Source organism: Dama dama, chromosome 9, assembly GCF_033118175.1.
Source record: "Dama dama isolate Ldn47 chromosome 9, ASM3311817v1, whole genome shotgun sequence".
Lineage (NCBI taxonomy): Eukaryota > Metazoa > Chordata > Mammalia > Artiodactyla > Cervidae > Dama > Dama dama.
In genome coordinates, this window is record NC_083689.1 from 40,120,615 (window position 1) to 40,143,546 (window position 22,932).

The following is a 22,932-nucleotide window of genomic DNA, read 5'->3' on the forward strand; positions in this document are numbered from 1 at the left end:
TGCTGACAGATGAAGACTGAGCTGATTTTTTCCCATCCACATTAGTTCCCTGCTAACCTAATTACCTGATTATAATTTGCAAATTCCTCTTGGAATCATCAAATGAACTAATAATGCATATTCTAAAAAAGAAATGGTTCTAACAGGCTGGTATTCTTCTATAATCCTGAGTATATCTGGAGTTCATAAGTAAGATTTTCATTTTTCATTTAAAATGTAGTATCTGAGGATTATTACTATGAATTCAAAATAGATAGCACTGGGAGATTGTTCAGTCTGTACTATGGTACTTGAGTAAAGGGTGGAATGTGAGCCTAACTTTTAACTTAGGAAAAAATAACAACATTGGAGAATTTAACTTAGAGTCTTTTAACAGCCTTATAGAGATGACCATACATCATTTTGTTTGTGTTCAGTCACCCAGTCAGGTCCAATTCTTTGCGACCCCATGGACTGCAGCACGCCAGGCCTCCCTGTCCCTCACCATCTCCTGGAGTTTGCCCAAGTTCATATCCATTGCATCAGTGATGCCATCCAGCCATCTCATCCTCTGACGCCCTCTTTTCCTTCTACCCTCAATCTTTCCCAGCATCAGGGACTTTTCCAATAAGTTGGCTGTTTGCTTCAGGTGACCAAAATACTGAAGCTTCAGCTTCAGCATCAGTCCTTTCAATGAGTATTCATGGTTGATTTCCTTTAAGATTGACTGGCTTGACCTCCCTGCTGTCCAAGACGCTCTCATACACCATTCAATGCACCCATTTAAAGTGTATAATTCATTGGTTTTTAGTATATTCATAGAACTATGCAATTATCACCACAATTAATTTTAGAGCCTTTTCATCACCCCAAAAGGAAGCCATGGGCCCTTTAGCTATCATCTACCAACCCTCCCTCCTAACCCCTTGTCCCAACAGCAATCTACTCTCTGTGCCTATAAATTGCTTATTCTGGAAACGATATAAAATATAAACAGATCCCTAATGCACGCTAATATTTAAGGAACTGGCTATTAAAAAAAAAAAAGAGTAGAGCTTTGCAAAAATAAAACCTGACAAATGTCTTGAGAGGTAGGATAAAAACTCAAAAAGTGCTATCATGGACCCTAAAGAAAGATAAAAGAGTTTTAAGAAGGAGCAATTCAAGTGTCAAAGACTCCCCAAACCCAACTGAGAAAAGGACTAGGAAGTTTTTATCTTAGACTCAGTGATAAGGAAGATGCTACTGACATTGGCCAAAGTATTTTTGGTGTTTTGGTAAGAAGAAGCCAACACCAGTGGATTAAAGAGGTGGATAGAAAATGAAGAATTCAAATGAACGTAAGCCAGGGGTTGGTAAACTGGAGTCCACAGGCTAAATGTGGCTTGCTGACAGTGTTTATAAATAAAGATTTATTGGAACACAGCCACACTCATTTGTTTATATATGGTCTATGTATGGTCTGTGGTTGCTTTTGTATTTAAAAAATATTTACTATTTGGCCCTTTGCAGAAAAGATGTTTGCCAATCCCTACTGTACACAAATGCCTCAAATTATTAGCTCTACTTAACAAAAGTGACCTAATAAGCATGCATATTCCAAATTATGTCCACTACTACTAGTTTAAAAGGACCTGTTGTTTATATGTTAGTAGAAGAAAGTAAAATCAGCTGTTTTGAATAAAGCATAATTATTCATTTCAAGGATGAAATTTCAGGCCCTCTTCACTACCTTTTGATGCACTGCTGTTTTATATGAAAAGCTAGAAACAGCTACAGAGGCTGTTAGATCATCTCTTTGGAACAAACAGAATATATCACTTAGCATCTCCTATTTATATAAATTTTCAAACAACAGTAAGATCTCATATAATGCAAACTTCTTTAAGAGAAGAAAAATGTGATTTTAAAGTTGGTAGTTTTAAAATAGTAAATTGTGCCTCCAGGTTTATCCTTTTTCTAAATTTGATTAATAAAAAATGTTTTGAATGATTATTTCCAAGCATTTTAATGAATTATATATTCATATAAAGTCTATAAAAATGTCCTTGCATGTCAATTTTAAAACTCTATAGTTTATCTACAAAAAAAAAATAAAAAGCCAAAGGTTTGACTCAAACATTAAAACTGGACTGTTCAGCTCTTGCCTGTTACATGTGATGTTTGCCTGAAATGACTCATAGCATAATAAAGCTATACAGTCTGGTTTAACATTTTGTATCTGTTGATGATTAGAGAAGCTATATGCCTCTGAAGCCTAGTCATTAATGTTAATGAGCTTTGTGACCTAGGCCAAGTCAATAAAACAAACCTTTAAATAACCTATTAAAAAGTTCTCAATAATAACTGTGAACCTAAAACCACTTTATATAATTTCTAGCATTTTACAGTTCTAGAAAATAAAATAGGGTTTCAAAGACATTTCCTAACCTGGATGAGAAAAAAATGACAGAATGCTAAGAGTATCCATCAAATATCACTTTTTTTTAATGACAGGTCACATAGAGCCGCTTCAAAAATCACAGATTAATGGAACGGGAATTAAGACATAGATTATTCCATAGGTGACTGGAATACAACTTAATTTAAGGACAGGTTAAATTCTGTGTAGCTCCAAAGTGATAAGGGCCTTAAGATACTGGGGCTTAAGAAGCATCACTACGAACAAAGCTAGTGGAGGTGATAAAATCCCACTTGAGCTATTGCAAATCCTGAAAGATGATGCTGTCAAAGTGCTGCAGTCAATATGCCAGCAAATTTGGAAAACACAGCAGTGGCCACAGGACTGGAAAAGGTCAGTTTTCATTCCAATCTCAAAGAAAGGCAATGCCAAAGAATGTCCAAACTACTGCACAGTTGCACTCATCTTACACACTACCAAAGTAACGCTCAAAATTCTCCAAGCCAGGCTTCAACAGTGTACTTACAGGTGTTCAAGGTGGAGTTAGAAAAGGTAGAGGGACCAGAGATCAAATTGCTAACATCTGGTTAGATCATCAAAAAAGCAAGAGAGTTCCAGGAAAACATCTGCTTTATTGACCACACAAAAGCCTTTGACTGTGTGGATCACAACAAACTGTGGAAAATTCTTCAAGAGATGGGAATACCAGGCAACCTTATGTGCCTCCTGAGAAATCTGTATGCCAGTCAAGAAGCAACAGTTAGAACCAGACATGAAACAACAAACTGGTTCCAAATTAGGAAAGGAGAACATCAAGGCTGTATATCGTCAGCCTGCTTATTTAACTTATATGCAGAGTACATCATGCGAAATGCCAGGCTGGATGAAGCACAAGCTGGAATCAAGACTGCAGGGAGAAATATCAATAACCTCAGATACGCAGATAACACCACCCTTACGGCAGAAAGCGAAGAAGAAATAGAGAGCCTCTTGATGAAAGTGAAAGAGGAGAGTGAAAAAGTTGGCTTAAAACTCAACATTCAGAAAACTAAGATCATGGAATCCAGTCCCATCACTTCATGGCAAATAGATGGGGAAACAATGAAAACAAAGAAAGACTTTATTTTGGGGGGCTGCAAATGGTGACTGCAGCCATGAAATTAAAAAACACTTGCTACTTGGAAGAAAAGCTATGACCAACCTAGACAGCATAATAAAAAGTAGAGACATCACTTTGCCAACAAAGGTCCATCTAGTCAAAGCTATGGTTTTTCCAGTAGTCACGTATGGATGTGAGAGTTGGACTATAAAGAAAACTGAAAGCCGAAGAATTGATGCTTTTGAACTGTGGTGTTAAGAAGACTCTTGAGAGTCCCTTGGACTGCAAGGAGATCCAACCAGTCCATCCTAAAGGAAATCAGTCCTGAATATTCATTGGAAGGACTGATGATGAAGCTGAAGCTCCAATACTTTGGCCACCTGATGTGAAGAACTGACTTATTTGAAAAGACCCTGATGCTGGGAAAGATTGAGGGCAGGAGGAGAAGAGGATGACAGAGGATGAGATGGCTGTATGGCATCACCGACTCAATGGATGCGAGTTTGAGCAAGCTCTGGGAGCTGGTGATGGACAGGGAGGCCTGGCGTGCTGCAGTTCATAGGGTCGCAAAGGGTCGAACATGACTGAGAAACTAAACTGAACTAAACTGAAAGTGAATACAAGTGATTTTCACTTTCAAGTCAGCTCTAACAAATATAAAATCAATAAGGCTGGTGGGATTTACCCAAGAGCTGTGAACAAAGACCGAGTTGTGCCATGTAGTTGGAAGTTAATGATTTTGTAAAAATACAGATCATTTGTGTGGAGCAATGTTATTTAAAGTGGGTTGAAACAATGGTTTAAGAGTTTCTCTTTTAGACATTTATGAAGACACTGGCTTAAATAAAAGTGTGCAGAAACTTGTAGAAGTAGCCAAGGACAATGCTGTAAATCAGAACTCTTCCAGACAGACAAAGGCTCTTTCAAGATAGCCGACTAACTGGAAAACATATTAATGGTAACAGAGCTAACTGATGTCCTTCATAAAAGATTATCTTCCACGTGGGTGGCTTAGGATTAAGAACCACATTACCGATCATGCTCTCAGTTTGGTCTTGACTTGAAATGGAGAGCACTTACATTTATGCAGCAGGAACTAGATTTGAGATAGGTTCTGAAGTATATGAAGTACATTAGGCAGGATTAGTAATACACCTATACTTGCATTTAGGAATGCTTACCAAAATTATTATATTAAAGAAAGCAGCAGTCCTTCCCCTTTCCTTCCCATTCCACAAGCCACTACTTGGTCTAAGCACCAATTTCTCAAAAATTAGAATGCTGTATTTGCATTGCTTCTTGGCCTTTTGCTTAAGATCAAGTGTAGAATGTTGAATTTGCATAAATTTTTTTCTTCAATCTCATCATTCTCTAGATCATGCTAAATACAGATGCCATATTCAGTTTTTTAAAGTGCCACTTTTATCAAGTTGCTCTTCTAATAAAAATGGTCAGCATCTCCCTCATTACCAACACTTAAAGTTCTACCTTCTTTGACTAGAAGTCAAAGCTCTCCAAAAACTTCTCCCAGTATACCTTTTCCTTTCTAACTATGAAATATTTAAAATATTAAAAATCTGCAGGGACTAACAGAGCTGATATTCAAGTAACCCAACACCCAGATATAATTTAGGTTCCCACTTTGCCCATAAAAAGAGTAAATAAAGAACACAATTAAGTCTGCCATCAAGCATCTCATCTTTTTTTTTCATCTCTTTACCTTTAGAAGAAGGATAAAAACTGGCAGAAACAAAAATACAAAGAAGGAAATAAGAAACAAACAAAAGACTTAAAAATGTAAAAATATAATTCTTAACTACATCAAGATTAGAAGAATGATTTTTTAAATGCCCTCTAGTTATTAACCTTAGATTAGAAAGTTGAAAATAAAGGGGAAAAATGGAAATTAATATCTTTTACCTTCACTTCAAATTTGTAATAGAGGTAAAATTAGACCTAGTATTTGGAGATGGGACTTGAATATACAGAAATGGAATAAAGAAGAGTATTCACTATTTCTCCCATTCCTGTTCCTTATTTCTCTAGGTAAAGAACTAAGACTGGCAAGACATAGATCATTAGGGGTGGAAGATCATTATCTTCTTTAATAACCTATATGTAATACAAGCGAAGATGGCTTACAATCTAAGGAACCAAAATAATTGTTAAAAAGCACTTCTCAGTACATAGCACATTCATGGAAAGTTGAGAGGGAGGTGCTTATTAGGAAGAGGCTAAAATAGCTGAAAAGAATCAACATACTGTATTTAGAGGTGATTTTATAAAAAGATAAGGGACAAATCTAAAATTAAAAAGACATCATTTTATTACATAGAAATCATAAAAAGTATCATGAAAATGTCTGAAAAGAGATACTGGACAAAATTATGGTTCAGAATATTTAATTTTTTTCTAACTTAATCTAAGTAAGATGTTTTATTTGATTTACTGCCTGAAATCCAAAGGTCAACATAACCTATGAAGTAAAATGTGAAAATCATTAAGGAGAAATCACAGTCTGCATAATGACCTCAGTATAACTTGGTTCACAAAATGGGTTAGGAAATCACAAGTTTGGTGAGTGGCCCAAATTTCTCCAACTCTATCAGCCTTCCAACTGGCAAGCATGTAGGAAATCTTTCTTCCAGAAATACTATGTTCAGAGAACACTATTACACTGCTTTGAAGTACAGGATATTCACATGTGACCATTCACATGACTAAAAATGAAATTTTGTTGTGAGTAAAACTCACTTTAATGATGTACTTTAAATACTGTCAGTTTATAGAAAGAGATTTAAAGAGCATAATAGGATGAGTTCTTTAGAAAGTAGATTTATTTCTGTTGCATCAACTCAGACCTATTTCTTCAGCTTAAGAGAGTATCTTCTAAGATAGATGTAAAACACTAAAATCTATGAAATATTTTGTAACATCATTATAAAAAAAGAGATGTTAAACCTTGTCGAGATTCCATTTTGGATAATCCCTTTCCATTCAAATAGTATCCTACAGTTAAAAAAGAAAATGTAACAATTCCATTTTTAAATAATCTATAATTTGAAGGTGGTTCAGGCGGTAAAGAATCCGCCTGCAATGCGGGAGATCCTGGGTTCGATCCCTGGCTTAGGAGGATCCCCTGGAGAAGGAAAGAGCTACCACCCCAGTATTCTTGCCTGGATAATCCCAATGGACAGAGGAGCCTGGTGGGCTATAGTTCATGGGGTTGCAAAAGTAGGACACAACTGAATAAACACTTGGACTTCTGACTGATATTTTGAATCTATAATTTAATACCAGAAAATTGAGTTTTCAAGTTTAAATGAAAATCTACACATTTTATTTAAGGGTCTGTGTAAGCACAAAGATTTTTTCTTTCCCATATATTCAAATTAATGTTGGCCATCTTAAGTTTTCATTTAGTTACAGAGTAAAAATTTATTTTAAATATTTGATGCAATTACTAAATATGCTCTCTGCCCATGTTTCAGTGTCTCATGGCCATTCTTCTCTTCCTCCTTCAATCCATCCAATTCTGATCATGAACTTCTTTTTCTAGACTTCAGACCCTCCAAAGATTCTTCACTATTTGCAAAAGTTCAAATTTCCCAGGTTGCCACTTTAATTTTTGTATAAAGCAAGTTGAATTATCTTTTTCCTGCTCTCTCTGCAAGGATGCCATACAAACGTGCCAGTTACTACCTTTGAACACCTGTGTATTTTCTCAAACCAATGCCTTTATCCCCACTCCCCCCTTCAATAAGAATGTACTTCTCTAACTTAAACATGGCAAAATCCTGCCATTCTTCAAGGCTCAGCTGAAGCACCTCTCACATGAGGCCTTCCCCAATCTCCCAAACAAGTCTCCTTCTGAGTTCTTCCCACACTTCAGCTAGTAGTGCGGCACCTAACACATTCTACTGTGTACTGTATTTTCCCTGTGAATGTACCATCATTTTCTAGCAGGGTGAAAGTTGCTCTAGGATAGGATCTTAAGGGTGTGACCACTGGTATCAAACTGCTTGTGTTTCAAAGCCATCTTCAGAAGTCACTATCTTGAACAAATTATGAAATGCTCTCTGCCTCAGTTTCCTCATTTGTAACACGGGGGTAATAATAGCACCTACTTGACAGGGATTCAGTTCAGTTCAATTCAGTCATGTCCGACTCTTTGCAACCCCATGAACTGCAGCACGCCAGGCCTCCCTGTCCATCACCAACTCCCGGAGTTTACTCAATCTCATGTCCACTGGGTTGGTGATGCCATCCAACCACCTCATCTTCTGTCATCCCCTTCTCCTCCCACCTTCAATCTTTCCCAGCATCAGGGTCTTTTCAAATGAGTCAGCTCTTCGTATCAGGTGACCAAAGTATTAGAGTTTCAGCTTCAGCATCAGTCCTTCCAATGAATATTCAGGACTGATCTCCTTTAGGATTGACTGGTTGGATCTCCTTGCAGCGCAAGGGACTCTCAAGAGTCTTCTCTAACACCACACTTCAAAAGCATCAATTCTTTGGCTCTCAGCTTTCTTTAGAGTCCAACTCTTACATCCATACATGACTACGGGAAAAATCATAGCTTTGACTAGATGGACCTTTGTTGGCAAAGTAATGCCTCTGCTTTTTAACATGCTGTAAAGGTTGGTCATAACTTTTCTTCCAAGGAGCAAGCGTCTTTTAATTTCACGGCCGCAGTCACCATCTGCAGTGATTTTGGAGCCCCCCAAAAAATAAACTCTGTCACTGTTTCCATTGTTTCCCCATCTGTTTGCCATGAAGTGATGGGACCAGATGCCACGATCTTAGTTTTCTGAATGTTGAGCTTTAAGCCAACTTTTTCACTCTCCTCTTTCACTTTCATCAAGAGGCTCTTTAGTTCTTCTTCACTTTCTACCATAAGGGTGGTGTCATCTGGAAATCTGAGGTTATTGATATTTCTCCCAGCAATCTTGATTCCAGATTGTGCTGGACAGGGATATGAAGATGAAATACGTATTCTGTATAGAAGGACTTAGTCAGATGCCTGGCCTGGTATTCAGTAAGGAATCAATCATCCTTGTCATCACCATCACCCCATCATTTTTTATGCTCTACACGGACCTAGCCCAGGACCTTGAATATAACAAATGTTTAATAAAATGCTTATTAAATTGAATGGAATCTTTTTTGTCTTTTCAAGTCAAGTGGGAAATAAAGCCATGTGGAATATACTGATCAGAGAAAACCAAAATCTCTCTTAAATGTAACATTTTAAATGAGCAAGTATTAATAGTAGATTAATAATTAAATACTCAGAGTTATGTAAACATTGCCAAAATAAATTGCATTTCCAGTAAGGATGTAACAACCTTTAGATCTCACCTAAATGTGGGTTACAATTCTGACAGCTATTTTCATACCTGTGGGCTGTCAGAGAGAGGCCCTTTCCAGATACATTTACATATACATTAGTTGATCCTTCAAGGACTAGGATGTGAACTAAGCGGATTCACTTAGACATGGAGTTTTTTCAATCAGTATATAGTCAGCCTCTCCATTGGAAGGTTTCGATCCACAGGTTCTGCACCCGAGGGTTCAGCCAGCTGCAGAAGTGGAGTCAGCAGGTACTGAGGGCACACTGTGAGACCGGAGCATCCTCGGATTTGGGAGCCGCAGGGAATCCTGCAATCAATCCCCCACTGACACTAAGAGACAACTGTACTATAACAAAGGTCGATTTCAACAGCAGTATTAGAACTGCATGAAAAATCCTGACTTTCCAAGAGCGATTAAAAGCCAGTAGGTAGAGAATCATGTTTTAGGCAGGAGTATGTGGAGGATAGGTCTCCTTTCCCACATAACACTGAAAGTAAAAGTCATTCAGTAGTGCCCAACTCTCTGAGACTCCATGGACTGCAGCCTGCCATGCAGACAAAATTCCTCTGTCCATTGAATTTTCCAGCAAGAATACTGGAGTAGCCATTCCCTTCTCCAGGGGATCTTCCCAACCCAGGGATCAAACCCGGGTTTTCCACATTGCAGGCAGATTCTTTACCATCTAAGCCACCAGGGAAGCCCAAGACCTATCCCTTCTCCAGGGAATCTTCCTGACATAGGAATCGAACTGGGGTCTCCTGCATTGCAGGCAGATTCTTTACCAGCTCAGCTACACATGACACTACTTCACACTAAAACCGCATCTTCCAGTTATTCTTAGATGTAATGTCTTCTGTATAAAGACTACCAAATAATGCAAAACTGTGTTACTGTTTTGTGAAGTAGATAAAATGTCTTGAATAGAATGAGTCTATTTAGATCCATTTTCACTGGTGACCTAATCCATAGATTAAAACATAATGTTAGTATCAGAAATATTTTCACTATGTGTTTTCATGAATATATGAAAACAAAATGCCAAATACTCTGAACATAGTATCTTAGGTTTTCAAGACATGAACTCATGTATGGTAAGCACTATCTGTCACTTACATAGCACAGACTTGCTTTAAAGAAGTAAATATTCTTTACGATGGCAAACAAATCATTCAACCAAGCCTTAGAGTAACAGGACTGACCATGTTTTGCATTTAGATGACACATCTTTCAAGTTGCTGAAGACATTTTGCAAAATCTAACAGAAATGTTCTCTCTCCACCAAGCTAACTGGGCAAAAAAACACGCTAAGAAGAGCAAGTGAGAAATTAGCAATATGGTGCAAGGCCCAGATCCAGAAGTCATAAAGGAGATCATAATGCTGTCTCCTGTTTGCCAACAGGTAGGTCTCAAGATTGCAGGCTGCTATTTTCAAATTAAACTTTGATTTGCCTTTTACCTGGCAGTGCAGCTAATGCCCTCTTCTCTCCTGATAAGACAGGAGACTGAGAAGAGTAGAAAATGAAATCTTTGCATGAAGTGCTATGGTGGGGGTAACAGTGATGTGTGGTGCTGCAGAATGAATAGTAACATGACAAAGCTAGATTTTAATGAAGGAATATTCTGACTAGTGAACTCTCACTAAGCAATAATTTTTTAAACTACTAAAGGGAATGAACTAGAATATTAAACAATTTTATGGCTTCAAACATACATTCAAAATTTGACCTCAATTACTGTTGAATAAATCTGCAAAATAAAACCCTTCTTCTCCCCCAGCACCACGTCCTGCATTTTAATCACCAGGATTCATCCAAGGAAAATGTATACCTGAGAAAGCAGAGCCAGAAGGATCCTAAATGGCAGCAAGTGGTTGGGACCTGAAACCGTTAATTAGATTTAGGGACCACGCTATTATTAGTTAAAGGCTCTGAAGGTGGTATTTTAAACACCAGGGTATAGGCTCACACTCTGGACAAAGTCCAGCTCTCTCTACTCTTAATCGTCTCAAGGACTGTTTTAAAGTAAGTCAAATATATCCGGTGTTTAAAACACGCTTTTAAAAGTCCTCAAAGAGCAAAATAAGAACTACTCACTTTCTAAAATGTGTGTGTATATAAATAAAAGCCTGCCTATATATTACTAAACTTCTATAAAAACACAGAAATTTTTAGTCATGACAGCCAACTATGAAACCTTATTTCAAGTTTTTTTCCTTGCTACATTAACTGTTCCTATTACAGTGATTAAAGAAATAACTTTCAAAGCACTGTTTATTAATTTTATACTCACTTTTAAAAAAGGAAACAATGGTTCCTGATAATACATGGTACATTTTAAATGCAATGTTGTAAAATATTTAACATAGAAATATTGCCAAATAAAGTACAAATGGGCCTAACTTGTACCTCAAATTATTTTGGAAATAAGCACTGAAGTCATAAAAAAAATTATTTTCATTCACATGGTGCAAAATGTAAAGAACAGAATTCATAGGCATTTTATCTTCAGCTCAGTAAAAGACATGGGAATGCAAAGCCAAGAATTTGATAACCAACATTTAGACAATCATCCATCTTATAATGAGTTGAGTTATACACTCTCAAATAATTAACACTGAGAAATCTGGCCCTAAATTCAGTCTCCACAACTCTAAGAAGATCAAATCTTAACTGCTAATGATGAAATCTAAGCATAAAAATGTCTTGTCATAGTACTGGCAAATAGGAAACTGAAGAATTATGGATATGATTTTTTTAAAAAAAAAAAACCTATACAGGTCACTTCTGCATCCTTTTAGGTCTAACTTTGAACCCTTTAATGATTGCTCTCTTAAAATTTCATTTCAAAGGACAACAAAAAGAAATTTTTCCATAACTCCAAGTGGGTTGAAAACGTCATTAACTGATATTTGGACAGTTTTGAGGAATACAGAAATACCTAACATAATAGGTAAGAGTGGGAGAAATGAAATCCTCAACACCTGGACTCAAACAGAAAAAGATGAGAGGAAATGCTGATGATGAAAGCAATATAACATCTAGAAGCTGAAAGCACCAGCTCTTGAGTCAGACTTCCAACCCTGGCTCCATCACTTGTAAGCCGAGTGGCTTCACCCAAAGTAATTAACCTCTCAGTTCCTCACTGTCCTTTTCTGTGGCTGGGAATAATGAGAGTAACTAACCTCAGGACTGTAGCAATGATTATATGACATGAAAAATGCTTGGCATAGCGAGTGACACAAACTAAGTGCTCAACAAATACTACCTAAAGTTATTATAAAACTAGGAAAAAAGAATATTTCTGAAGTCAAAACACTAAGAATGACTGGCCAGAAATACCAGAGATTGATGAGACATCAAGAAGATGCAGAACAGGAGCACTGAATTTGCTGTAAACTATAAATAGGAACAATTTAATTTAATAAGTGAAGATAAAAGTCAGGCACTAAAAAATCCATGCTGGTTGATAGGAATGAAGAAGCCAGAGATATGGATATATATAAAATATTTCCATATTTGTGAAAGTTAAAAATCAAAATAAAAATGAGAAAATAAAATAAAATGAGAAAAGGATTCAAACAAAGAAAAGAAGAGGCCAGAGTCAAGTATTTTGGTCAATAATCAGAAAGATAACAAATAAATGCAACTAAATGAAAAAACTTCTAGTCATGATAATGTATTTTTGGGAATACTCAGCTATAGGCTATACTGATCAATTTGATAAAAGAGTTTTACTAAGATATGATAAGAATACACTGAACATCACTCTAATCTTACTAAAATGACAAATGTTAAATAAAAGCATCACCATCACCCTACCCCAACAAGAATATCCTCCCAAAAACTTGTAGAAGAACCACTGATACTTGGTATTACCCTAGAAAGATTAGTAAAAACCTTAAAAGGAAATACCAATTGTCACATCAAGATTTTCAGATTCAGTATCTCCATAGGCAAACCTCTTATTTCTGATTGTATCCAGCTTTTCTGTTCAATAAACAGTTTTGAACATTGTAATCAACTTCTTTTTAATCAAAACCAGCCATATTGACAAATTAGGCAGTACTGAGAAATGTTACTCATTATGGCAGTTTTCTTTATAAGTATGCTTTTAATCCGTTTTTGGATGCAGGTGCACTTTTAAAAGAAAAGCAACAAATTTCTACAAGTTACTGAGGTCTCTAAAGTAGGAACTGGTTTTGCTAAAAAAATGTAAAAGACAAAAATGAAATCATGAAATTCATATACAAAAGCAATCTTAATGCTGTGTTAATAATTTCTCACTTTTAAAAGAGAACGCTACTCCACATCTTCCTATTTTTCAAGAATTTAATGAAAAAACATATAGTACATATACAATAAATAAAACACAACTACATAAATAAATTGTTTATTCTCTTCTAAACACTTATTAGCAAACTTTGTTTCAAAAACAATTATGAAAAATACAACATTTAAGCCCTAATTTAAAATTACATTCATTTTCTAAAAATGTAATTAGTTAAAATGAGGTTATAAAAATCAATCTTTCCATTTTAACAGGTAGTTAATTTACTTGTACAGATGGTTATTACTTTGTATGACTATTAATATAATACCTGATTTTTGTTTTTTACTGAATCTTTTCTAGGACAAAACAGTAAAGTTCTTTTATAATCCCAATTAAAGTTCCTAAGGTTTACTTCTTTCAATATTTTTAAGTTAAAATTTATCAATAAAAATGCTGACAAGCCACACGACTTTTGAAAATAACATGCCTACTTAATAAAATGGGTCAATACTGAATATATCAAAATGATCCATTTGTTACCATAATAAAAATACCACTTAATGCAAGTTCCTCTTAAATAGGATGATTAACAATAAACATTGCCCAAGAAATTACTCCAAAGTCAGTAAGCTTTGATTTGTTTTCTGGGGGTAAAAAATGAACTCATGAAGAAGGTTAATGATAAACAAATGGCTTTTATAAACTCATTAAGTACTATAAACATTCAGTACATTTTCCTTCTTTTAAAATGTTGATTAGTCTCCATTAAATAGTTATATTTTTTCAGTCTGTCATTTTGAAATCTGTACTCTTAACAAAAAATAAGGACACATTCACCTATTCCCCTTTCCTTCAAATTGCACACATACGAAAAATATTTTTTAAAGGAAGAAACATTGATAGTGCAGTAAAATAAGAAAGAATACCACTTACTGTAAGCCAGAAAATGAGGAAATTCTATAAACTAAAAATCAGAGATTTGATTAAAAGAAAAAAAAATCAAATCAGCAAAACTAAATCTAAAATAAGCAAAAAAGATTGTAGAGGCCCAGAGAAACATAAAGCTTGTGGCCAAACAAAAGCGTGTGTGTCTTTTCTCAAATGTGATTTCTACCTATGCAGAGTCCCAGAGTAGATGGTGGGATGAGAGAAACAAAGCAAATAAAGGCAAGCAATTTATGGGAAAACACTCCCAAACCCAGAGGTCAAAATCCTGCAACAGGAACACCCTGCTCAGCAGTGCTTCCTCCTTTCGCCCTGCAGTCACTGGATGAAGGCTTCTGTAATAAGAATCTTATTATCCCCCAGAGGGAGGGAGTCTCATCTGGCTGAAGAGTATAAATACTCTCCAGGCATGAAAACAACTCCATCTATGCTTTCAACCATACATACTAATAATCAAGAATCACTGACCATTTGAAGAAAAATTAGCAACAAAGCCATTGAATTTAAAATAAGAAAATATTATTCAGGCAGAGTAGAAGAAACAGAAGAAAACTTTAAATATAGTTGGCATTCTCAGTGAAATGAAAAGACAGTACATCAACAACAACAAAATAACAGGCTATTTTGAAAAAGAGTTATACATAATTTAAAATGTGCCTGATAAAGTAATGATAAAACAAAGCCTAAAAAAAACAGACTGATAGTTTAAACGGTTCAGCTAAAGGAAAAAATACTGCATTAGACAAGAAGGACAAGAGAGCCTCCATAACCAATGTAAAATGAAGAAAACATACAAAGAAAGAGAAATGGAAGGTAGAGTTAGACGCTCCAGTAGGTTTAGAAACTCCAGTAAAATTACCTACCAGAATGACAAAACAGAAAGAACTAGATGAAAAAGTATTCAAGAGAAATGAAGGAATCACATCCTAAGTGTACTATCAGGATGCTATGTATATAAATTTCAAAATCTTCAGTGGGGGGAATAGGCAGAAGGAAGGAGAAAATGGCTATTTACAAAAGTATAAAAATCATATTGCTATCAGAATTATTTCTAACAAAATCAGGTAACAGAAGTCAATAAAAAGTGAAAGTGAAAAGTGAAGTCACTCAGTCGTGTCCAACTCTTTGCAACCCCGTGGACTGTAGCCTACCACGCTCCTCCGTCCATGGGATTTTCCAGGCAAGAGTACTGGAGTGGGTTGCCATTTCCTTTTCCAGAGGATCTTCCTGACCCGGGGATTGAACCTGGGTCACACACTGTAGGCAGATGTTTTACCATCTGAGCCACCAGAGAAGCCAGAAGTCAATAAAGGAGCCCTCAATTCTCAGGTGAGATTATTTATATGTAGAATTCGGTCAAGCCCTATTAGAAATCAAGCGAGAGATTAAATACACATTTTCAGTCATGCAAAGACTCAGACGTCCCTGGTGACTCAGCCAGTGAAGAGTCTGCCTGCAATCCAGGAGATCTGGGTTTGATCCCTGGGTTGGGAAGATCCCCTGGAAAAGGAAATGGCAACCAACTCCAGTATTCTGGCCTGGAAAAATCCCATGGACAGAGGAGCCTGTCCTCATAGGAACTGTCCTGTGACAGAGTTCATAGAGTCGCAAAGAGTTGGACATGATTGAGCGACTTCACTTTCTTTCTTTCTAAGACTCAGACTAGCTCAAAACCTTCAGGTACAATCTAAATGAATTATTGGCATCCCTGGGTGGGCCAGTGGTTGAGAGTCCACCTGCCAGTGCGGACTCAATCCCTGCTCTGAGAAGATTCCACATGCTGTGGGGCAACTAAGCTATACACCACAACTGCTGAGCCCATGCTCCAGAGCCTATGAGCTGCAGCTGCTGAAGCCCACGCACCCGAGAGCCGGCGCTCCACAAGAGAAGTCACCACAATGAGAAATCCACATACCACAATGAAGAGTAGCCCCCACTGTCTACAATTAGAGAAAGCCAGAGCACTGCAAATATTGATTCACTCAGCACAGCCACAAATAAACATTTTTTAATTTAAAAAAAGAATTATTAAATTATCAATTCTAGAAAACCAAACAAAAAATGAGGAACATGTAAAAATACAAGAAACTGTAATGTCCAAAAGCTGTAAAACTCAATTTACTAAATTAAATTTTGTAAAACTAAATTTAAATCATTATTGATACATAATGTTAAAAAGAAATAACAATCTGAAATTAAAGTACAAAAGTATTTTAGAATGACTGTCAGGGAGGAATATAAGCATATATATTAAGACTCCAGACATTTTTAGAAAAGAATAAGAACACAGAGTAAGAGAAAAGCTTTTGGATGTTCTCAAAATATTCCTTTTATTCATTTACACAAAGAGATGCCTGACAATAGAAAAAAAGGATCTAATTTCTATGCCTTTAGATTTAATATGAATTTGCTTTTTTTCACATATACCCACACTTGTACATCAATAAGTCCTTACTGGTGAGTAAACATCACCACTGTACTGTTCCAAAAGGTTCTAAACCCTCTTTAAAACTAATTAGACAAAAATAGTTATATATGGCTTTGAATGTCCTATATGGAATGGAACCATATAATGAAATCAGATTTATGAATTTCTAACTCAGAAAGTTTCAGTACTAATTCTTGGAAAATTACTTCTCCCAAAGTTCATATGACCACAGAAGCTTGAGTTACATTATGTTAAAACAGTCCATATATGAGAATATTCAAACTATCTCTTAAAATGTTCCAATTGGAATTGACCTGAATCTACAACAATAGGTTTTCATTTTGTTCAGTAAATAAATTTGATGTCTTATTTTTCTTCCTAAGAAATTTACCTAATATTGAAAAGAACTGGTATTTACAAAAAAGAACCTGAAGACCTAAACTGGCACCATGATTTCAGGCTGAGGGCCCACTGCTAAGAATGCTCATAAAAGGTAATTTTAAAGATCTAAACAAGCCTTCAACTTGCAATGTACTCATTAAGGGCAGGCCAAGTGTCAAAAGCTGTTTTGTCTTTCTTGTTTTGTTAAAATATGCCTTCTTGTGCATTTTCCTTTTGTAAATTTCAGATGAAAATAAATAAATGTTTCTACAGCACAAGGCATCTGGGAATGGGTTAATACAGGAATTAAAATATTAAACAGGAGAAAAAAGATTTTTCTACTCAGTAGACAGTAACAAGCCATATTTTCAAGTACCTATTAAGGGTCTTTACAAGATCTAAAGAACTTGTTTGTATCTTGTTTCTAAAGTCAAAATAAGATAGGGGGGGAAATGCCTATCCTCCAACTTCTTGAAACATAAAACTAAGGACCATTAATTAAGACTTTTCAGATCTCAACTGTTGTGAGAATGCATGAGGATGGTAATTTCTCTAGCACCCAAAGTACAGAATACAAAAGTCTATTACAGATTAAAATCAATATCCAAAATATACTTCAGCATGACCATGTCCATGTTTATTGACCTTCAGGAACAGCTATAATATATTTTTCATACACTTAATAACTCCAAAATGAATGGAAGTTGGAAACTACCATTTGAAGTTTCCACTAGTCTCCAAGGTCAGTCTCATTCAGTGATACAAGCTCATTTTGGACTTTTACAACAGTATAATTAACTTTCATTAAGTCTGAGATTCTTTCTTCTGATCATATATCCATACAGAAATTAGGCACAACATTTAAATCAAGTAAAATATGATAGACTTAACCACCCTTGGGCTATTTCTCAAATGCTTTTGGAAATTTTTATGGAAGGTAATTTCAGTCATGCATAGTTAGACTAATTTATTTAGCTGAAAATGAATACAAAAATAAGTCCATATGCATATCCATGAAAATTTAAGGAAATGAGAAAAATTAAGATTGAGTTTAACTCCAGTTGTCTGAACACTACAACCCAATTCACATTACTAAATGTTTTAAAGACAAGAAATATATTCTTCTCTTCCACTTAAGGAGATCAACATTTCTCATTGCTTTAATAAAGCATTCTATATCTCTTATAGGCAAAAAAATGATATAACCCAAGAGGCCAAATAAATCTGAATAATATGTGCACATTATTAAATATCAATGTTAGCCTATGCTACCATTAAATTTAAGCTAAGATTATTAAATATAAAGACTAATTGTTCCTAAATCATACCCTACTAATATATTAGCAAACTTAAAACATCTTGGGAGGAAAAAGCAGTTTTTGGTAGCTTTCTGAGTTACCAAAAGTGAGATACTCTTGAAAATAAAATCTGCTTCCATTTGTGAAAAATCTGTCACGCTGCGGACAAATATTCAATGAACAATCAAAATGATGATAAGAACATAGAAATTTAAGCACTTGTAATAATATGAGGGCTTCAGAGACAATAGACAAACATAATAATGAAAACAGCTTTCATCTGTCTTCTTGCCTCCTTGGCACCATTAACTCGAGCTCTGGACACATCAGCGTGTTTGGACATAGGCAAGCTTCACTCTAGAGCTACAGTGAGTGTGCAGGAAGCCATTTGTGAGGCTGCAGTCCCTCAAAGGCCAGAATAATGCAGACTTACTTGTAGAGTGCCAAGATGCACAACAGAAACCTTACTCCTTCCCATATGGTTCATTGCCTTCCTTCTGAGATGAGGCTCTGGTTTCTGGCCTGGGGATGAGAAGTGCAGCAGGGGAGCCAACTGTTCTGGTTTCATGGACAGACCTTTGATTAATCCTCCTGTTTCAGCTCTATATCTTCTTCCTGCCCTACTTCATACTTGGCAGATTCTCAGTTCAGGGGCTCTTTCAGGCTCAGACAGGCTGGTCAGTTTCCTCTCACCTCCTCTGTAGCCTCCTCACAGCTTGTTTCATCAGTCATCTCACTCCCATCTTTCCTTCTCCCAGTCATTTGTTGAAAACTTAACAAGTACTAGCGAGTCTCTGATTTTCTTTGCTTCATCAATCTATTCTTTCTGTGCTTCTACGCGTCTATTTCAGTGACATCTCAGGAGGGACCGGAAAATCAACAGGTGTGCTCAGGCCTCCGTCTTACCCTACGCAGGACTACTTTTTAAACTTTTCAACGAAACTACTTCCATCTGGTGAATAAAATTATACAAAAAAACCTTACCTGCTCACTTGTATAATAGAAGAGCTAACTTTTCTGAGATTCACACAAAATTTAAAACTTCACAGCATTTCAATTCAATATAAATTGTCTACAAATGGGACATCAGTCATTTTTATACCTGAAGGGTAAAAATTTACTATTATGACACTCAGTGCTTAATTAAGAAAACCTAATCCATGTAGTGAATTTCAAAAAGACAGTTTCTGCTTCAAGTTCAAAGGATTCCTTATAAACTAAAAGATAAAATGCATTTTTTTCAATTATCTCAACAACTGAATAATTATCAATAAGCTGCAAGATAATGAAAACTAGATGTCTGAAAGTAAAAATTATGCTCCCCCCACCAAAAGAAGGCATGAGTAAAAAGGATCAACTACAATTGCTTAGGAAAGTTTGGGGTAATATATAGTATCACTATTCATAAAATCAAATTTGAAAAAATAGCAATAATACAATCCTTAAAAATTGTTGAAACATATTAACTTTATGACAAACATACCACTGAATAACAAATATGACTGTTAAGTGACTTATGTGAAGCACAATTAATTGAATCAATATGTTGATTTAAACTTTACTGCCATTGTCTCATTGCTGGTTCATAAAATCAGATGTGGAACTGGTCTCAAGCCCAGAAACTGCAAAGAAACAAAAATATAATAGGAAGCACAAGTCATCTAAAGGCAGCTTAAAATCTGCACTGTATTAAACACTTTAAGATTTTAATTAAGTATAGAAAGAGAAAAATTGTTTTTTAAAAATCACAAAATAATATAGTTTACTTGATGTGAATCCACAGACCATCTCAGCCACACTGGAATATCTTTTAATCTTTTAGAATTCAAATTTTATGCAGTGGAGAAGGAGAGCCATGGTGGGGTTGGGGAGAGGGCATAAACTGACCTCAACTATCTTTCCTCACTTCAAAATTCTCTAGTCAACTTCACATTCTCAATTATTTATTTACTAATACTTTAACAGTTTATTACCATTACAAATAAAAGTTACGTTTTATCTATATCATGGTAACTTCAAAATCCTACATCAGACAAATATGTTTAGATTTAAAACCCGACGTTAAGACAAATGAACACTAGAATATGAGACTCAGCAGTTTACCATGGCCAGGTCATCTGATCTACCCAGATGTCTGACAGATGAATGCTAGGGCATAGTAATCTCTGGAATAATGTTTGGGAACCTACTTGTTGTCATAAAACAAAATGTAAAGAATTTTTCAATAAAAAGTAAGGACCTGTAATCACTCATATATTTGACACAGCCCCAACCACACGAGTCCTGAATATACTAAGATAAACAGAATAACATGGTAAGAATTTTGACTTTAAAGGAAGAAGATAACGAACTAACTAGTCTAATATTCCTTCACTACAAACAATAAAAATTGGTAAAGATAGTATTACTGAAATTTACCACAACATAAAATTGTAATAATGGATATTGTATTATTTTTTAGTTTTTGTTTTAGTGTTGTTTTAAAAGATTGGTGGCAAAGTAAAAAAAAGATAAGATGACTTGCATAGCCATGCTACAACAGTTCTCAACTTTGGCTCTAACAGAACCAAAAATAGGAATACAATTTTTCTGTCCTCAGAGCCACTCCCAAAGATGCTGTAAAATCTTGAGGCCAGGGAAGATGTATTAAGTCTAAACAAAATTAACATCAACAAAAAGAAAGCTGCAGAAGGCTATCCTGATGCCTATCTAGGATCAGGCATACCTGGTCTGACTATTTTCTCTTAACCTTTCCCAAGTCTTTGTTGTAAAAATCTCCATTCTTTGTCATCCAGTTTCCCTTCCTAACTTTCATGTTATATTTTTTCTAACTATTCCTCATAGGGTTGCCTTGCAGTTCATCTATATCAGAACTGAAACTTTCAGTGTTGCCCCAAAGCTACACGGAAGTCAATTTATGCACTCTAAATTTTTATTTATGGAGAATTCAAGGTCACAGAGGTATAACTGTTTAATGAATATTCTGATGTGAGCACAGAGCATAGGGGTAAATACTCAGGTTTTGATCCTTTATTCATTGAAGAAAAGCAATACAAAAAGCATGAAATTCTGGTGAAAAGTAGTGCAGGTGAATTCAAAGACAGAACAGTTTATACCTGGCAGATTTCAGTACCCCAAAACATATTGGTTTGGAACAATCTGAAGGAAAAAAAAACAATCTTTTTTATCAAAAGCAATCTCTCAGTGATAAGAAAGTCTTCATCAGTTATTACAGGGGATCTCTTACAGTGGCCTTTCATGAGCAGCCCTCTTTGGAGTTAAAAAGATTACATGGTCTAGAAATGGTTAGATGCATTGCAGTACAGTTTGAAATTCATGTTTCCAATCTGTCTTTTACATTTTTGAGATACTTACAATGCTTTTCCAACAGATTTCATTTTAGTTCAGTAATTCCTAATTTCTTACCTATTTTGCAATTAGTAAGCTCACTATCATAATAGCTACTACTGATATTATGACACTAACATACACAATTTACCAACTTTCAGATAATGCATGCATATTAACAAAATGTATTATACTCTAAAAGTTGCCTTTAGTACAATAAATTTTAACCATATCAAACTTTTGCCTTTGTTTTTCACTTTTTACATCCAAACTTAAAAACTTTTTACTCCGGCTCAAATGCATTAAAATTGCACCTCCTCAGAATTCAATTTTTCTGATAACTGTGTAACCACCTTTAAAAACTAATGGCTAATATGGCAAAAACCATCACAATGATGTAAAGCAATTATTCTCCAATTAAAACAAACAAACAAACAAACAAAAAAAAAACTAATGGCTACCTAGTAGAGGTTATTAGGAAACCAGATGCTTAAATAATTCCAGGAAACCTATCTCATTCTTGATTGTTTTGAAACCTAATTAATAGTAAGGTGTTCTTCAAATTGTTTTTCTTGGGACCTTACGTTCACATACAGGTTAAAGAAAAAGTTCATAAGACTTTATTTTTGATACAGAGGAATATTCTAACACTTAAAGGATAATAATTTAAGAGCCAGAAATAGCCCCTTATTTTCTATTTTTTGCTGGGGGCAGGGAGGGAGGTAAAGATTTCAAATTAACTTGTCAAGATATGTATAGATTAGAAGGTCGAATAAACAGGCAAATCTGAGTGTTTAGAGCTGCGTTTCTTTTCTTTTAAAATATGTCAATTCTTGCAGAAAAAAATATGTGATCTAATTCTAAAACACCATTTAAACAGTCTAATATGGGGACTGCCAATGCCACATGTAAGAAACTTTCTGAGACAGAGAGAGAGAGTTGGAGGATATTTATTTGGCTTAGTGACTAAAGCCATCTTAAACCACAAACTTACATACTGAAAAATAGAACAATTTTTAAAAATTTTTTAAGTTATTAAATAGAAAAGAAGGAAATCTGTGCAGGTTGTATCCTTTAACTTTTTGTGATTAGTTTCTATCTGAGCAAATCTTATAAAAATAAGAAAACCTTTAGACAAATATTTAATGTAAGGAGATGTCTGTTAAATTTGAGAACTCAAAGCAGGGAAATAAAATGATTAAATCTACATTTTGGAAAAAAAAATCAAGTATTTGCTGAGTCTGTCACATGCCTAACTAATTTGAGACTGTGGTATTTCCTAAATTACAGTGTGTGAAAATTGAGGAAATAAATTTTCTCTATAAGGCACATTGCCTTATAGAAAACATGTTTTCTCAAATTTATACCAATTAAAAATTCCCAAATAAAGTTTTCTGATTGGACTATCAACAGGTTAAGTTCCTATTCA

At 35.3% G+C, this 22,932-nt stretch overlaps 1 protein-coding gene across 6 annotated transcripts in view; it reads right to left on the bottom strand.

Annotated features, from left to right (window-relative positions):
* The window catches only part of COMMD10 (COMM domain containing 10), a 181,972-nt gene that overhangs the window by 12,662 nt on the left and 146,378 nt on the right, over nucleotides 1-22,932 (bottom strand). The window contains exons 6-7 of one of the 6 annotated variants that reach the window (XM_061150961.1): nucleotides 21,272-21,314; nucleotides 16,105-19,777 (exon numbers count right to left, since the gene is read on the bottom strand). The exons of 3 other annotated variants lie outside the window; for them this stretch is intronic. In XM_061150961.1, the coding sequence (XP_061006944.1) occupies nucleotides 21,282-21,314 (33 nt within the window). In that variant the 3' untranslated portion in view covers nucleotides 16,105-19,777; nucleotides 21,272-21,281. Of the gene's footprint in view, nucleotides 1-16,104; nucleotides 19,778-21,271; nucleotides 21,315-22,932 lie in introns of those variants that run through there. 2 more of the 6 variants (XM_061150957.1, XM_061150960.1) reach the window with 2 other exon arrangements.